The 17,568-nt window shown below is 33.6% G+C and overlaps 3 protein-coding genes across 10 annotated transcripts; 2 read left to right on the forward strand and 1 right to left on the reverse strand.

The window, feature by feature from the left end:
* The first annotated feature begins 798 nt into the window (after positions 1–798).
* Positions 799–4,417, forward strand: LOC125505263 (leucine-rich repeat-containing protein 51-like). 3 transcript variants are annotated; one of them, XR_007282044.1, is made up of 5 exons: positions 1,025–1,178; positions 1,525–1,621; positions 2,631–2,845; positions 3,235–3,411; positions 4,225–4,417. XR_007282044.1 is itself a non-coding variant. In XM_048668740.1 (4 exons), the coding sequence occupies exons 1-4, from the start codon at positions 928–930 to the stop codon at positions 4,372–4,374; spliced, it is 627 nt and encodes a 208-aa protein (XP_048524697.1). In that variant the 5' UTR covers positions 799–927; the 3' UTR covers positions 4,375–4,417. The 3 variants fall into 3 exon arrangements, 2 of the variants coding, with proteins under 2 accessions (XP_048524697.1, XP_048524698.1); XM_048668740.1 differs by lacking the exons at positions 1,025–1,178; positions 1,525–1,621 and adding an exon at positions 799–1,012; XM_048668741.1 differs by lacking the exon at positions 1,525–1,621 and having other exon boundaries at positions 1,026–1,178.
* A 422-nt stretch (positions 4,418–4,839) lies between these two features.
* Positions 4,840–9,358, reverse strand: LOC109540304 (chromobox protein homolog 3). Its single transcript, XM_019908636.2, has 4 exons — positions 9,206–9,358; positions 8,792–9,072; positions 5,778–6,023; positions 4,840–5,601 (listed from the first exon to the last, which is right to left on the reverse strand). Exons 2-4 carry the CDS (start codon positions 9,065–9,067, stop codon positions 5,302–5,304), a joined length of 822 nt encoding a protein of 273 aa, XP_019764195.1. The 5' UTR covers positions 9,068–9,072; positions 9,206–9,358; the 3' UTR covers positions 4,840–5,301.
* A 470-nt stretch (positions 9,359–9,828) lies between these two features.
* LOC109540303 (E3 ubiquitin-protein ligase complex SLX5-SLX8 subunit SLX8) lies at positions 9,829–17,374 on the forward strand. Of its 6 annotated transcripts, none has more exons than XM_048668736.1 (8): positions 9,829–9,935; positions 11,649–11,845; positions 13,269–13,435; positions 14,192–14,422; positions 16,206–16,303; positions 16,387–16,503; positions 16,559–16,643; positions 17,117–17,374. In XM_048668736.1, exons 2-8 carry the CDS (start codon positions 11,680–11,682, stop codon positions 17,321–17,323), a joined length of 1,071 nt encoding a protein of 356 aa, XP_048524693.1. In that variant the 5' UTR covers positions 9,829–9,935; positions 11,649–11,679; the 3' UTR covers positions 17,324–17,374. The 6 variants fall into 6 exon arrangements, with proteins under 6 accessions (XP_048524693.1, XP_048524695.1, XP_048524691.1 ...); XM_048668738.1 differs by lacking the exon at positions 9,829–9,935 and adding an exon at positions 10,697–10,756; XM_048668734.1 differs by lacking the exon at positions 9,829–9,935 and adding an exon at positions 10,788–11,048.
* Positions 17,375–17,568: the final 194 nt, after the last annotated feature.

The following is a 17,568-nucleotide window of genomic DNA, read 5'->3' on the forward strand; positions in this document are numbered from 1 at the left end:
CAAAATGAGGCTGGAGCAGGCAAGGAAAGCTACCCGTTGAGGCCTGAATTAGTAGAGTCGATAATGTACCTCTACAGAGCGACGGGAGATCCATTTCTATTGGAAGCTGGCGAGGACATTGTAAGGAGACGACTTGACTAAAATGTCCTGTGGCTTTGCCACGGTAAGCAAATATATTTAAAAAATTATATTGATTATTGAATCAAAAGGTAATGATTTTGCCAATCAACGCTCCTAGTTGATAGATCGATCCGAAGGATCTCCACGAGTAGTAGAACAAACAGTGGATTTTATTTTTGCTTGTGCCTGGTAGTTTTATCTGTTGATAGAAGATCGAGCAAGAGAACTTCATTGTGCGAAAGCAGATTTTTTTGGAAGAAAAACAGTAGTTTATTTTTTCATGTTAATTTTCTTACAAACTCCAGCTTAACAGCTTCGAGTTATTAAATGTAGTGCGAATTGGCAATATGCCTCATTCTACGCCAAAAATCGAAATTAAGTGTTCTAAATGTTTTCCTCAGTAAATAATCCCTATATTTCAATATATGGTGACGGTGACTGACCGTTGTTCTTCGATAGTGATCGCTAAAACATTGCAAGTCCGAATAAACCGTTAAGAACAGATATAATCTATTTAATAAAATTGTTAAATACGCGGAAGAAAGTAAAATATATTTAGCTATGTAATTTTATCATTAATGATATTTCAATTGAATATCAGGATTAATTTTTTATTTACCAACTCTGATGGGGCTTCATCGATTTTTTCAAGCTAACAATAAAGGTACCAGATAGGCATATTAAGCTAATTAGAATCATTACTGGTGAAATAAAATATTCTGCGATGACATGGAATAAAATCCGAAACTTGCGTGAAAAATAAATCAAGTCAGCCAATGAAGAAAATTTAAACGTGCAATTACAGAAATGACGATTCCGCCTCAATATTTGAAAAAGCTCGAATTAGCTAAACCTGCGGACTTTTCCTTTAAAAAGTTGACATGCATCACAGGTTTGTTGGGTCTATTGTCTATTTTTAAATTGACAACGCAGTCAAATAAAGCAGCTTTTGCTCTTTATTTATTTGTTTTTTTATATAATGAGCATATCACCCGGTGCACCAGCAGATTTTTCCTTCAATGGGATTCGGCACTTGGATTCCGAAAAATTTCTCTCAGGTTTGATTGTATTTTATTTCATCAGTGTGCACTTACTAGCACTTAGTGCTTTGTAAATCTGCTGTTCAAGACAATTTTTGCTCAAACAGATGAATCTTAAGTATGATTTTTTAATGTCTTTATTATGAAAGCTTCTGTGAAGATAATGAAACAATATTTTTTTTACTAGACAAGTACATAATAGTAAAAAAAAATGAGTAAAAACCTCACGGGTGCCTGTACGAAAACCTATCTCAGAGATTCTATTCTTGAGATGAAAACATAATGATTTAATTTTTCACTTTTAAATTTTGTTTCGGGCGATATGTTTTGGGTGGTAATATGAAAATCCGTCAATACTTTCTAGGAACATTGAAAAGATCGCAGTCAGGCATACGAAAATCATTTTCAGAGCTTTTTCTGTTATTAGAATTGCACACATTTGTCATGCAATAAAGTCCAAGGTAGGTACTCTTGGTAGAAGCGCTTCTTTTTTAAATAGGTATTTCAAAATTAAAGAATGTCTAGTGAAGTTAAAAATCAGGAAAATACCTCTAAAACAATTTGAAAATGCAATATTAATTGTGATAATAAAAGAGGAAGGCGCAAAAGTAAAATCAAGCTGAGTCATGATTGTGGATTTTGTTTTTTGATCTAATGCTGAACAATATTGTGCTCATCCCGTGTCTCATATTTGATTTTGCTTTTGTGTCGGTTTCTCTTTTATTTTAAATTTCACGAATGACATTACTATACTTTAGACTGAAACCACCCTGTTCCCCTTTTAAAACCCTAATATAACGAAAACGTTGGCCCAAGAAAAATAGTGTTCCACTATCAGTTAACAATAAATCGTGTCTTAATAAATAACTATTATTTCAAAGTTCTAATATCTCGAGATAAATTGCGATGCGTTTTCGATAAAATAATGTATCGCAAACACACCTCTAATCATAAAAACTGGGCAATAAAAAAATGTTCTTGCTGCGAGTTGTCAACGTGCTTAGAAGGTGCTAACGACATTTTACGAAGTGAAGAAGAAAGTGCTAACAAAGGTTCAGATGCGTTCTTAACTTTTACGCCGAGTCCTTTGAAAGTTATCCACTTTCGAATTACACAAATTATACGAAATAATCATGACTTCACTCCAGGAAACCGTGGTTGGCTTTTGTTCAGAAATCCTGTATAAGTTCGTATATACAGTGAGGACAGGTCGGTTGGAACACAAACGTTTAAAATTCAGCAGTTGTTTCTTTTGTATAAAATAAAAATCGACGTGCCCAAGTGACTCATTTTAATCCACTCGTCACTACTGAAAATTTCGCATTATATCATTTAGTATCTTACGGAAGGAAAAAATTACAAGGATTTAAAGCACGTAAAATTTGTCTAGTGAAGAACAATGCAACAAAGTGCACTCTTCATTGGATTGAAAGTTATTTATTTAGAAAATTATTTTTGTTTTAAATACAGCCATTGGTCTGGAAGGAGTCCGGTACACTCGAGTGGGTGGCGTTCCGGATAGAGGCCCGGAAAAGCGATTTCTTACAAAATCGCTCTGGTTGAACAACAATAAACTGAAGAGTACGAGAAATATTCACGAGTTGGTAAATGCCACAATCGAGTATCCGGCCCAACTTGGATGGATAGATTTCTCGTTTAATTACATAACCGAAATTGAAGAACAGGTGAGTTACATTAAATTTAGGCAAAATCCCATGAAGAACTTTTTAGAAAACTAACAAATATCTAAGCTTCGCTGATATGAAATTATGCTTTCATTGCAAGACACTGTGAGGACAATAATTATTTTTATGGAACTATGGAATACTTCAAAGCCGCCAACATAATTTCTACTGGTCATTGTTCGAGTCGTTAACAACATCAACTATTAATTACATTTTTTTTAAAAATTAGAAATTTAATTTTCATTTCTTATCTGTATATTTTAAAATACACACAAATTCTTCTTATGCTTATAAAGATACTTCCTAAATCTACCTGGGCGTTTTTGATAATTGATTTTCAAACGGTCACAAAAAGAGCGCTATTATAATTAAAATTGCTTACCTTATAGAGCCTGCTGAAGTTTCCAAAGCTAACCATATTGTACTTTCATGGAAACTGTATCAACGACTTGAACGAAGTGTATAAATTGCGGCCGCTAACAGAATTGCGAAGTGTAACATTTCATGGCAATCCAATAGCGAATCATCCTCGATACAGAAACTACGTGGTCTCTGTTCTACCTCAAGTAAGAATATTATGATACAGAAAATATTGCAATCTTTACCTTTCGTGCTCTTAAGAGCCTTCGATAATAGATTTTTTGATACAAGGGTGAAAAACGGATTTGGACCATGTTTTTAAATTTGAGTTTAAGAAATAATACAAAGAAGTATTGTTATCTTGCAAAGCCAAGTTTTGGCGTTCATTATTTCGTAAATTTGTATGTGTGTATGTATGTATGTTTATATATTATGTTTCTCAAATTGCGCATATTTTCCAAATGAATAGTTATACTTGTGGTAAAGCAATTGATAGTTTTCCACACACACTGTGTACTTCAAGTGCTTCTTCAAGTAAAAAAAAATGATTTATTGGAAATAAGCATGTATGAAGGAGTAAAAATAACTTCATTCGAAGGCTTAAAGCTCAAAACGTGCGCACTTACATTGAAAGCAATAGATCAAACGTACGCATACTTAAAAAAATAATTAATTAAAATAAAAAATAGCTTTCTAAAATTTACTTATTAAAAAATATTAATTCTATTGTAAATATTCGGAGCCTTAGTCAAGAAGTACTAAGGCTCAAAATATTTTTTCTTAAATAAGACAACAGTGTATCTTTCACACATGCTAGCAAACTCAATCCTTACATTTATTTTTCCATTTGGTTCGAGCTGCACAAGAAAACTTTTTTGCCATTCTTATCATGAAAACCAAAATTCAGAGTCAAAACAACAACTTCTATCCAATTAATGAACACGCTATAAAATATGAAACTACAAATTGATCAGGGGTTCTGTGGCTTTTCATTCATTGCCTAAATAAATTGTTTTTAGATAGTAAATTTAGATTTCACACCCATTGTTAAAACCGAGAAATTGTTCGCCATGCCGCCGGAGGTTATAAAGAAGTTTAAAGAAGAAAAAGAAAAACAGAAGGCGGAGACTGAGAAGCGCAAACCACAACCTGCTGAAGTAAATCCTTGATCTCATCTGTATTTTACTTATATCATTAAAGTCCTTATTCTAATGCGATGTTCTTTACAATCTAGAATCTATGCAAATAAGCAGCATCACTTGCTGCATACCATTCGATTTATACTCACTGTTTGTCGAAAATCGTATATCAGATCGGCTCATATAAGAAACAAGTCAATGTTCTTGACTTTCAAATAACTTCATGGGGAAATTAATTGAAAACGATAACTTCCACCAAACAAATCAGGTTACCATAAAAGAAAAGACTATATGTACAAAACGCAGTCTAGACTTTCAACATATACAGAGGACAGATTAATTAAAAATATTTAAAGAGCTACAAATCAAACTACATTTTGTTTCCAAAAATTATCTTTTTGATAATGTTCAATCGCAAACCGTTAATTTAAAAAGCAATTAATTTGATTTCTAAATAACTTGACCAAATCGGAACTCAGAGGCAATAAAAAACACTTTTCAAAATAATATATTATTGAAAGATCCGTTCATTTTGTCCATTTTAATTCAACTTATTTAGTACTAATACACATGATATTTCAAAATTGCTAACAGTCACAGTCAGTTATTTGCAATCAACTTCCTAAATAGTAATTGTCATTTATTATTATGTTTAGAAGCAGAGGCGCGATTTATCCTATCAATGTCCTGTAATAATGTTGATTGTAGCCTGTTAAATAATGCAATGCGTAATTCACGCGATAACGGTTTTCATACATTTTATTTATTGAATTTTTTTTTTCAGTATAATTTTGAAAATAATAGTTACAACTTTTGAATAAAAGCAACAAAACACGCTGCCATTGCTTAAATCATAAATTGCAAACTGAAACAAAAGTAAATATTCTTACTTTATTAATGAAATATTCAAACTTATAAAATAAACATTATAATATGCACTTCTGAACTACAGTAAACTTATGATTCGGTTTCCGGCGTGTGCCAAGCGATCCTTTGCTCATAAAATTGGATTACCACTTGCGGACATTTCACATTGGCCTCTTTTGCGGCTACCAGATCTGTCTCATCCGTTCCTTTCCATTTCATAAGAAACATGAGATCTCCCGTGGAGTCAGATGCTCCGATAATTTTTTCAGCATCCAAACCTCTTTCGAATCCCGATTTTCTCGATAACGGCTTTCCCTTGTCTTTTACATCGGATCGCTTTCGCGCTTTGCCTTTAACAGATACATTCTCCTCATCTGAGTCTTTCTCAACCTGCAAGACCAAGAACACATAATTTTGAAATATTCCTCACACTCACAATACACATCATTGTTAAGAAGTAAGTGAATGCGTATATATCGTAAAGACGACCGGGACCGTAATATGGCTAACATTTGATCATTTCAAGGAACGGACAATTGTGTGTTACCTATAAAATTCTGACTTACTTCGTTATCTTTGGATTCTTTCTTAGATTTTTCCTCATCTGAATCAGACTCCAATTTCTTACTGGCTACCTTTTTTTTCGCTTTTTCATCGTCTTTCTTAGACTGCGGTTTTGAATCAGACTTTCGCTTTTTCTGTTTGGCTTTTCCCTCAGCATCAGAATCCTCCTTGTCCGAAACGTCTTTCCTCGGTCGTTTTACTTTCGGTTCCGCTTCAGATTCGGGTGAAGGGCTCCTCGCTTTCTTTTTCTGTCATTACAAATAAACATTTTACTTTACGCGTAACTTATTAAAATCTACCGTGAACTATCAGTAGCGGAGAAGCAATTGCAAGCAAAGCCGACCGTTTCAGTAAAGTAAGTAAAGTAAATTTGCCCAGAGCTTATCAACAAATTAATTGATAAAACATTTGGAATAAAGCCCGTGTCCCATGCATCCGTTAATACGATGGTACGAAAGTGTTTCTATTGGTTGGAGATCTGTCAGTTTGTACGACGATACGGACGAATTGACAGATATCCAATAGAAACACTTACAGTGGCTTTATACAAGACAGTGACGACAATGGTAGTCTGGTTTTCTATTGATTAAGGCCTTCACGTGATTAAATTCGCCATTTTGGTGCAGAAATTATTTTATTTTCTATGCAGACTATGGAGTCGCGTTTTACTTTCTGAATTTTATAGAGTATCATATTGCGTCTAGACGTCAGAAATTATATGTATGTTTTTATTGAATAAAGCCAAATAATATCTTATAATGTTTGTTTTGCGTGTTTTAATACCTGGGACCTATACAATAAACATTACTCAGTAATGGTTACAAGTGGGTCTATTATACGCTCGCTTATAAACAAATGTTTGATTTATAATGAGGAACGAACAAGACTGAAACCCTAAACCTAACCTAAATTTCCATTGCTGAAAACAATTATTTTTACGTACTGAATTGCATCTCGATTCAGCTGACTTAATTATCAAGGAAATGCATTTTATATAGACAAACTCATCTTTAGCTGGTTACTAATTTAATCGCAAAATGTTTTATATTATGGCAATTATTTCAAATTAAAGAAAGAGACTTGAGTCATGCAGATCAATGCAAAATATGTGCCAGATTGATTCGACCCATAATAGTGAATGGGAGGAGCTTTGGCCTTGTCGCCACTGTAGAAACATTTTCGTATCATCGTCTACACGGATGTATGGGACACAGGCTTGAAGCCCGTGTAATAAAATTGTGAATCCGGCAAGTTATCGTATACATGGGACAGCTAAAAATCGGGATCGTACGAACGTCTAAAATCTCTGACCAATAGAAACATTTTTTCGTACCATCGTATAAACGGATGCATGGGATACCCGCTTAGGTCTATGCGAGTGTTCGCATTCAATTTAATAGTCGGAAACCTTTCTGTCTGAACACATTACTTGCCCTAAATGTTATTAAGTTTGTGAGTATTTGGGACTGGATTAAAACCCATTTTTCCACTAAAAATGGTCATTTCGGCTCGGTCGTCGGTAGTCGGGTAGTTCTCAAGGCTATTTTTAATATTAAAAGTCGTTATGTCATTAGATACTGAAATGTGTGCCTTGGATCGGCCAATATTAATACCTAGTTAACAGTGAATTAGACTTTTTCCAATAACTGGCCATAATATTTGATGATGATGAGCGCTAAGATTTTTGACCAGTGTTGAAAGAAAATTCCTTTTAAATAAGAGTTTACAGATAGCAAAGTGTGACGAAATGGATACATTTTTCTTACAACAATAAACAATTGTATTTAACTATCAGTTGCGATAAGGAATGAATGTAAGAGCATTGTTGATATCGACTTGATTATGAAGTCGAATGAATATATTTCGAGATGAAAGATGCAATATTTGTGCAATGCTTGACGAAAGGTTAATTTTGCTTTTTCTAAGCTAATGTGCTGCGTGCACCTGGCCCCAATTCTAGAAAAGTTAGAGAATATCTGTCGATTCGATTCCAACAGACATTTAAGCATTTATTCTGAGACGCCTTCGCCAGCACGATCATCCCATATCATTCCACTTGATTTCTTTTTGTGGGAGTAGGTATATCAATTATGTTTATGGGCCTAAGTTTTGCAACTGAATAGAACTCTTTAAATTGGTTATTGCAGCTTTTGAAAGTGTGACGCCATATGATGCTAAGACCTGTTATAGAGTCAATTTGCGTTTGGAAATGGAGGCTAATATGTTTTTTCAAGTGAATTTCAATACATATCCTACACTGAGTACCAGCGTTGCAAATACATGTCTGCGTTTACAATTTTTCGATGACTTATTAAAAAAACCGATCAAAACATATCTAAACGTCCATATGTTGCTAACAAATAAACAGGGTGGTTTAAAAAAAACGTTGCTAACGATTTTTTGAAAACGAAACGTCGAGGCAAAAAACTGAGAAGATGGGAGGTATCTATTAAAGTTGCCATGAGTTATATCAGGCCTAACGATCCGCACTTGACTTGTCTACGACACCCTTAACGTGAAGTGCCATCCCTTGGTTCCCAGGAACTGAACACTTACTTGTTCAAGTGTGTGAACCATACATTGGTAGATTAGATATTAACCAGAAGTATTTTTTGGCAGTAGGTAAAGCTAGGATTTCGTTTACATTTTTAAGGGTAGCTTTTAAGTCAGGCAGTCAGCTGAAAACCACCAAAGAGTTGGTACATAAAAAATGTTAACAGTCAACTTTGCATTTTAAATGAATATTTTAAAAAACAAAGTCTCGGCCATTGATTGTTAACTCATGTAAAAATGTAGTCGATCTTGCTCGAGCTTTGAAACAAAAATTTGTATAAAAGATTGGAAAGCGCTATTTTATTAGACTGTTAAATGCTCAACCTTTTTCCCATCTAACCAACTTCGTATCATTCATGGTTTCCGATATCCCTATACTGGCTCTTCTTATTTTGGACACAGTGTATTATTAGAGCTCATTTAGCATACGATTATTAGACCATTTGGTTGAAAAGCAACTTGCCTTCTTATCGTCAACATTAGAGTCTGAATCCTCTGAATCCTTTATCTTTTTCTTGTCTTTAGCTCCTTTGGCTCTCCTGTTCCGTTCGAATTCTTGAATCAAATCAGGGCAGTCCAGATTTTCCTCCGGTTCCCAAGTGTTGTCGGTCTCACTGTACCCCTTCCATTTCAGGAAATATTCTACTTTGCCTTTGACCACTCGCCTATCAATTATTTTTTCCACGGAATATTCCTCTTCGCTCTCGCTGCTGCTGTCTGATTTTTTTAATTTGCTCATTTTCACTGCAACAGTTTCAGACGTTTAAATGAACATAGTTACTATACCGGGATCTTGGTATTTGGGGGTAAACGTATACTTAGCATATACACTAAGTCGTTTTAACTGAAACATTGCTTTATTTAAGACGATACTGACCTGCAGTGTTTCGATTCGAACAGTCCGTTACCAGATTTTTAATAACTTACAGCAATAACTAAAGAACTATGAACAAATTATGAACCGCGTTAAATTGAAGCTATCTAACGAAATGGCGATGGCGGCACAACGTTTGTGTCATTGCTACCAAACGAAAATCTACAATGCTACCAACATCATGTAGATTTTGGCGAAGGGGAGATACAGTCGACGTCACTGACGCGCCCAAATTTTTCCGCCTTCACTTTTGTTCATAAATACTGTTTCTATACAATGCACTGTGTACTAAGGTACTTGTATACAGTTCATTGTTTCTATATGTTATATGATTTTATGCCGATCACTTGGCTCAAACTATTCAGTGCCATAACTGTAACTTCTATTTTGAAATTTACAACAGTTATGTTGACTGAAAGTGCATGAGTAAAATATGAAAGCAACAAAATACAGTTTGGTAACTTAATTATGATTTTGAGTTTGATTATTAACCATTTGTTTTTTTCTATGATTTAATCAGTGAGTTTTATAGTATACAATAAATGTAGAAAATCACTGGATTTAATAGAGACGTTTGTTTTTCGTAAGTTTCCCCCACCATGATAAAGTGGAAGATATGACATAGGACAGTCGGTTTTACTTCAAACTTCAAACACTAATCTGATTCGTTGTGAATGTTTCGTGAGAAGTGGGGAAAAGTTAATTTTATATAGTAACTGAAGCAATTTTAAAAGTAAGTAACTACCCTAATTTATCCTGGGTCTTCGATGGTTGAGTGATAAGTGATTTCTAGCTAATAAATCACTACCTGGATTGTACGACCCATAATTTCTTTGTGTTAAATATTTACCTTCAATGGTACTTTTGCTCAGTTAAATAAGTTTAAAAACGGTTTTTTAGTCCGAAGAAGGATGTACAAATTGAGCTGAACTGTTTATTTTGTTACGTACATGTAACTCCATAGAGAAACAAAATAGAAAAAAATATCCTTAGGCGTGAAAACCTCCTTAGGAAAACGAAAACTTTAAGAGCACAGATTGGCAAACTAAACTGAGCCATCAACTTATAATGGCATGATGTTCGCGCAGCCTTTTTCGCCAGAAAATTTATTCGCAAGTAAATAAAAGTTAAGTTCATTCCGGATCGAGAATGTGACCGAATCAAAAAATGAATATCTCGAAGAATAAACATACGACTAAAGATCCAAATAACTCAGAAGACATGAAAATTTAACATCATATACAGGGTGTCCCATAAATTCCAAATTTGTTTTTATGTAAATCTCAAATTTTGATGAAACAATCGAGTTCATCCGTTTTGGACAGATGGTGAATTATGAATGAATGCTTCAATATTTTATAAAGAGCACAAAATTGTGAATAAATGATTAGTGCATGAACCAAAAAAAAGAACTGATTCGATCTACCAAATAAAAAGTTCTGGTGGTTTTTGTACCACGACATTCAAGAATTCAGCACTTGTCCAAAACGGCTGAACTCGATTGTTGTGAATTAAACGTTGACCAGGAAAACATGAGAGTATTTCAAACTATATGTAGGTACAATGTTTACTTACTAAAACTTAGATTTTGTCCGAAAATAGCCATAATTCGATAAAAAAATTATCAAATCAGGCCACCGACTGAGAAAATATTCCGTCGAAAAGTTAGGGAATTTTTAAGCTATGGGTTGAATTTACTTCACAGTTCGCAGTGTATTAATTTGTTTTACAACCGCAACATCTTTATTCGGTGAAAAGGCTATCGACCATTGCGGTCTTTCCGCCTTTGTTTTAATAATACCTACATTTTATTATTTGGTTTATGTATAGATATGTTCCTCCGCACGTATGTATATGTTTTACTTCTGGTACTCGTTTCAACTTATTCAAAATTAAATAACAATTAAGCAAACCATAAAATTATTTTTGAAAATTTAAATAACAGAACATTCAGTTCTAATTCAGGCACGTAGTTCCAGAAATACTGGATGTCAAAAATGTTAAGAATCTAAGTTTGGTAAGTGAACATTTGTGAGCTTCCTTATTAGGCAAATAGAATTTCGCGTTGCACTCACTTGCAGCCAACGTTTAAAATAATGAATTTTTACTGTTTGGCCAACATGAATTTTCTAAATTGAAAACTGTTGATAATTCAAAGAAGCAAATAATAACATGTAAGTATTTATATTTAATTTGAACAAAAAACAAGTGAAATACTTGTATTAATCTCTCTCCAACCGATAGTACAATGCAGAGCACATACGAAAAAAGTCAAAAGGTTTACTAAAGTCCGGTGCTTTGAGTGGTCAATTCTGAACTAGATTGAGAAAAGGTACTCCAGATAATCGGTTTTATTAGTCCAAGAATAAGAACTCAGAAATTTTGTACTGCATTGAAGAAACACGTGTGATTGGGGTAAATAATAATCGTATTTGATCTCTCAAAGAAATTCAGCGCAACTCTTGTCAGCGAACGTAATGTCTAGACGTGGCCGAAAAACCAAACGTGCAGCAAATTATGTAGATGATCCTGATTCATCCGATGAATTTGATGCTTTTATGGTATCCAGTCTATTAAGTATATTTGCCTCTCATAGAGCACCTAGAACAAAAAAGCCGACCACCAACAAAAGAAAACCGTCCTGTAAGTAATAGTTTTAACACTTGAAAAATAAAAATTTAATTTGTGGCATTCCCGATTTGTGGAATATTAGTACAATATTTTTTCATCAACATTTAAGGCTGTTAAGCCGAACTAAAAGTAGAATTTATAAAGTTACAAATTTGAATTTACACTTTAAGGTGTGAAATCAACGGTTTTTAAATTATAAATGATTTTATTTWAAAAAATCAAAAAGTTGTTACATTTTGTAAGGTGGCTATGGAATTAATTAAATAAGTGTAAAAATTTGATGAKACTTGACATAATAATGAAGAAAAGTGCAACGTTTTATAAAATGCATGGAATTTCATACCAAAAAATGCAATAAAACTGCAGACGTCTATTAAAATWAAAATAAAATTATATCTACAGTGATATTTTAAAGTAAATGTTCAATATGATTTCCGTTAACATTTAAGCAACTATTAATATCTACGTTTTTGAAATGAATCGCTATCGCAGTTCAAAACAATATTATTAATACTTGGTTAAAAACAGTGGTGATTCGGTTCTTTAGTCATCTTTTGTAGTTGGAGGTATTTTATAAATTTCGTTTTTGACGTAAGCCCATAAAAAGAAATCCATTTTTGTTAAATCGGCTGAACGAGGTAGCCACTGAACAGGCCCACCTCTGCCTCTCAGGAAATTAATTATTTAGGTACTCATGAATTTGAGCTGTATGGTGAACTGGAGCTCCATCACGTAAATACCACAAAATTTCCTTGATATAATTAGGTAAATGATCAATTAAACGTGGCAATTCAAATTTTGACACTTATTTAATGAATTACCACCATAGCCACCTTACAAAATGTAGCAACTTTTTGAAATTTTTAAATAAAATAAATTATAATTTGAAAACGGTTGATTTCAAGTCAAGATTTAAAGTGTAAATGCAAATTTGTAACTTTGTAAATTGTCTATCTAATGACGTATTAATATACAGGTACTTCCATTTGAAAAACAAAAGTTATATTGCGTTAAAAAGTTTTATATTGAAGTCAATATTGTTAACACCCTGTACAATGTATTGATATTTTGGTTGATTAGAATTCTTAATGGATCTGTGGTGATTGGAAAGACATATTTTTTTGTATAACTGCTTTTTTTTGCTTCTACAATGAATTTTTAGATACCATGTTTTTAAGCGAAATTTTACTAAAATGGCAATAATCTGCCATCGTCGCAAGTAAGAAAAACAATTTACGGTGCATATGCAGCGTTTCAAGCTGTGCGCACTTTGTGCGTCAACAACTTTTATATGAAACTATTTTTCGAAAGTTCAACACCAACGGAAATTAAATAACTCTATCGCACTTAAAAACCACCCTGTATATTTCAAGTAATTTAATTGCATTCTCTAAGTTATTCTTGAAATTAAATTGCACATATTTTTCTACGTCAGGTCAATGTGATGATCAAAATTGTCGCTCAAAGGCCAATAAACAAGCTGCAAGCAGAAGTACGAGCTCAGTTCAAAGCAAGTCTAGACAAAGGAATGGAAAAAATACTGAAACCAAATCAACAACAGCAGCTCCATCCACTACTATAGATTTGGATTCCGATAATGAGGTATAGGCCTGGGTAACACTGTGTTCAGTTGCACTTTTGAGTTGTTGCCGCTCTCAGAATTAATAAGTCGTCTGTACATGAGTTATAACTCATTTATTAAAGCGGATTATAAGCTTAACGAGACCCGAGACTGAAATTTTAACATGTAATTTTTTTTTATCCATTTTTATGAGTAACATTTTACCACTTTATTCTAACAACTAAAAAAGTCACCTCATTTTTTGTAAGTAATGTTTCCCAGCAATGGAACTGAGTTAGTGCCCCGGTGCGTTGAGTTGGCGCAGAAAGCCATTTGTGTCGCACTGCACCAAATCCTCAAAATTCACTGACTTACCCAGGCCTAATGAGGTAATGCCAATTATTTATGAAATGTGCTTGAAAGCTCACTAGTCAAAATTCATTACTGTTAGTTATCAAAGCCCCACTCATTAAAAAATWAATTTAWGAAGAAGTTGCAATATTTTTTATTTTATACGTCGCTAACAACTTTATCAAGTGTSACGTTATACAATGCAATCGTAAATTATTTTTCACTTCAKWTCTTTAAAGAGATATTACGAGTAGTTGCGGCCAAGAGGGTACGTGCCATTAATATTTGGTGCRTAAAGTTGGTTTCTCTTACTTATTTTACACTAGATTTTTTATTTGTTCCTCACATAWAGCYTGTATMAMACCCTTATGGAAAAATTATATCTTGTGATGTTGAMGTTTTGCAAAACGAATCAATACKAAACATAAAAGTATGATTTATTTTAGGCTCCAAACGCTGCTCAAACAAAAACGTATGAGGCCAGTATTCACAATAAGATCGATAATGTTTTCAAGGCACTAGAGTCAAGCGATGAAGGTTTGTCCGAGGAGGAAACGCGTAAAAAGAAAGCGTGTGTCACCAGTTCATCGGAGCCAAAGCCCAAAGACTTTTATACGATTTTATCAGATTCAGAAGGCGAAGACGAAAAACGCACATTGGATAATTCTAATTTTAAGGTAATATCTAAGCTTTGATTGATTGATTGAATTGATACAGGGTGTCCGTTTTTGAAGCTCAATCATGGGGATCTCGGTAACCAGAGTACGAGATTGGTTAAATTGGGGCAACGTTGCGCAGTCTAGAGCTTACTAAAATGCTCATTGAAAATGCCAAAAATGCTACTTCCGGAGATATCCGAGAAAAATAGAAATTCTAAAAAATAGTTTTTATTTTTTCCTTAACTTATTTGGCGAGGAAATTTAAATTGAATAATACCTCATCATTGCAACTTTTTCTCTTCTACAACGTGGCGATGTTGTATCTAAAATCCGACATGGATTCTCGACAAMMATCATCAAAATTGTGTTTTYTTATGGRCGCCSTCTTGGATTTTTACATGTTTGAATTCAGCTTTTTCTTTGATTACGACGATGATATGTTAAGGTTCAGTCTTGCTGTTGGGTGAAAATAACAAAATTCTGAAAGAGAGAGAGAAACAATGAAAGAGTGCGTTGGAATAACACCCACTCTTTTGTTTAATGAACATATTTTAGACAGTTTCTGTATCTGTTTGAGTAGGATAAAAAAAGGAAAAAAGTGTAATATAAATTTACATAGGATAAAGAAACTATACKGAGAAACCTGTAAATTAAGAAAATGATAAGAGGTGCTCGAAGGGTTCAYCCTCCACTTCCAAGCACAGATCTATGCGTCTTCTTAAATTTTGAATTGATCTTAAAACGTTTCTTCTTTTAATTTTGGTCCTTGGCAGGTCATTAACATTGGTAGGTTCTGATTGATAAATGAGGTTTTTCATAGTTCCCCATAAATAATAATCCAAAGGGGAAATATCTGGTGATCATGCCGACCAACGTATGTGCACATTGTTGGAAATGTCTCTGCCGGAACTATTTCAATGTTTCACCCATCTGTGCGGGACAATGATCGTATCGCCATGTAATACAACCCATACATTTAGCCCAAAACGTGTTTGTGGTCGTCATCCTTGGTGTTCGTGTGGATTTTCAGTAAACCAGACATGTTTATTGTGACGATTGAACATGCCTGAGTTTGTAAACTTACACTCGTCCGTRAAATCACATTAAAAAGAAAAAGGGATTTTGCTCGAACATCAGTGTMATGATATTTCTACAAAATGCTATCTWCCGATCGGTATCTCCTGGATGCAACACTTGGGTGATTTGAATTTTAAACGGACGATATTTGTTTCTTCAAGACTCTCCACACTGCCTGATAGATAYGTTAATTTCTCCTGCTATAGCTTCTTGTTCAAGTAGCATRATWATCTTGAATCTAATTGAGAATTTAATTCATTACCGTTTATGAGAGATTAACATGATGAGAGTTTAACATTTCACTCACCACCTGTAAAATTTTCACTTCATTCTCATTTGTTCTCTGAACACGTTTTCTAGGCCTAGAAAAAGCGAAATTAAGTTGATACAACAAAACAGTGAGTGTTTGTTGTAGAAGAGAAAAATTGCAATGATGAAGTATTATTCATTCTACATTTCAGAGTCAAATAACCTTCGAATTCGAATTTCGATTTTTTCCGCGTCTCCGGAAATAGCAGAATTTGTTTAAATTTTTGTTGGACATTTCAGTAAACTCTAGACTGCGCAACTTAACCAATTTCGTATCTAGTTTAGTATGGTTACCGAGATACCCATGGTTGAGCTCCAAAAACGGACACCCTGTATATGCTCAGCAAAACACAAATGGCTTAGTACAGGGCTAAATTAAACGAAAAACTTTACCGAATGTAGAAATGTTTTTCAGGTTTCGTTTGTTACTTATGGACCACAGAATGAACAGTTGCTTTCAAGCACAAGCTCCACGAACATATCAAATGCTACTGATAATAGCTTGACTGTAAAGTAGGTGCACCTGATGATCGATTCTATAAGAAAGACATTTATTTACAAATATGACGAAATTTAAAGAATTCTATCCTTTCCAGACCTAAAAAGAATGCAACCGATCTTCTATCATATGTGGACGATATTTTAAATGAATGCGATGTTATAGATCTTGACCACTCCAATAAATCATCGTCCATTTTAAGGTACATATTCAGGTTAAAATTGGAGCTTGTGTACAATGTACACATTACTACTTATTTCAAATTACAGTTTAGACGACTTAAAGAAGAATGCAAATGCAATTTTGAATGACGTTACATCATATGCAGAAGTATTGCAACCAAAGGAACCTGAGGTAACAAGACCATTATATTTTATTCTTATCTCGTTAACTTTCAGAATTAATTAATTCATTTCTTATCACCCATTGTTACAATAAACTTTTGTAAAGTTTTGAAATATCGTCGAAAGCATTGTCCCTGATAATTATATAACTTTTTCCCTTTTTGTTTATTGGATGCCTACCAAGGATTCAACTAAAATATCAGTGGTTAATTTATCAGAAATATAATTACTTACAGCTATAATATAAAATTACGCCAAATACCGCTGGATAATTAACTGTTTTCCTTTGTATTTAATCAGAAAACAATATATGTCCTTATATTATTCGAATAAAAAACCAAAAAGTATTTACCTAGTAATATCTACTATTGAAAATATCGGTTTAAAATGTTCACTGGTTCTTCGATTAAATTCTGATTAAATCAATATAATTATAAATTAAACTTACAAATAAGTTTATTTATAAGTCATTTATATTTGCAGGCAAAGAAACCAGATACTCCGGTTAAGGAGGTGCCCACTTGCCCTATATGTCTCGAAAATTTAGGGGGTAGTAGACAGGCAATGGCAACACTTTGTGGTCATATATTCTGCAGGCAGTGTTTAAACCAAGTAATGAAAACGACAAAGAAATGTCCATCATGTCGTGTGAAACTCAACAAAGCCAAGTACCATGCAATTTACATATAGGCATGAGTCTTACATAAATACTTCTTTTCCAATAAAATTATGAATTTACAACCTATTGTTTGAATAGTGTTTGTGGGAATTAGGAATAGATAAAGGAAGCCATCTGATGAATACAAACTTAACTTTGATAAAACTGAAGACACTGCAGAATACAAGTGGATTTTTTTTTAATTCTTGCTCATAAATGAATGTGGAAATTTGTGAAGCTTGTGGAAATTACGTTGTTGAAATTGCTTATACCATTT

The sequence above is a fragment of the Dendroctonus ponderosae genome, unplaced genomic scaffold (assembly GCF_020466585.1).
Source record: "Dendroctonus ponderosae isolate FM_Combo_2020 unplaced genomic scaffold, Dpon_F_20191213v2 Dpon_F_20191213_73, whole genome shotgun sequence".
Lineage (NCBI taxonomy): Eukaryota > Metazoa > Arthropoda > Insecta > Coleoptera > Curculionidae > Dendroctonus > Dendroctonus ponderosae.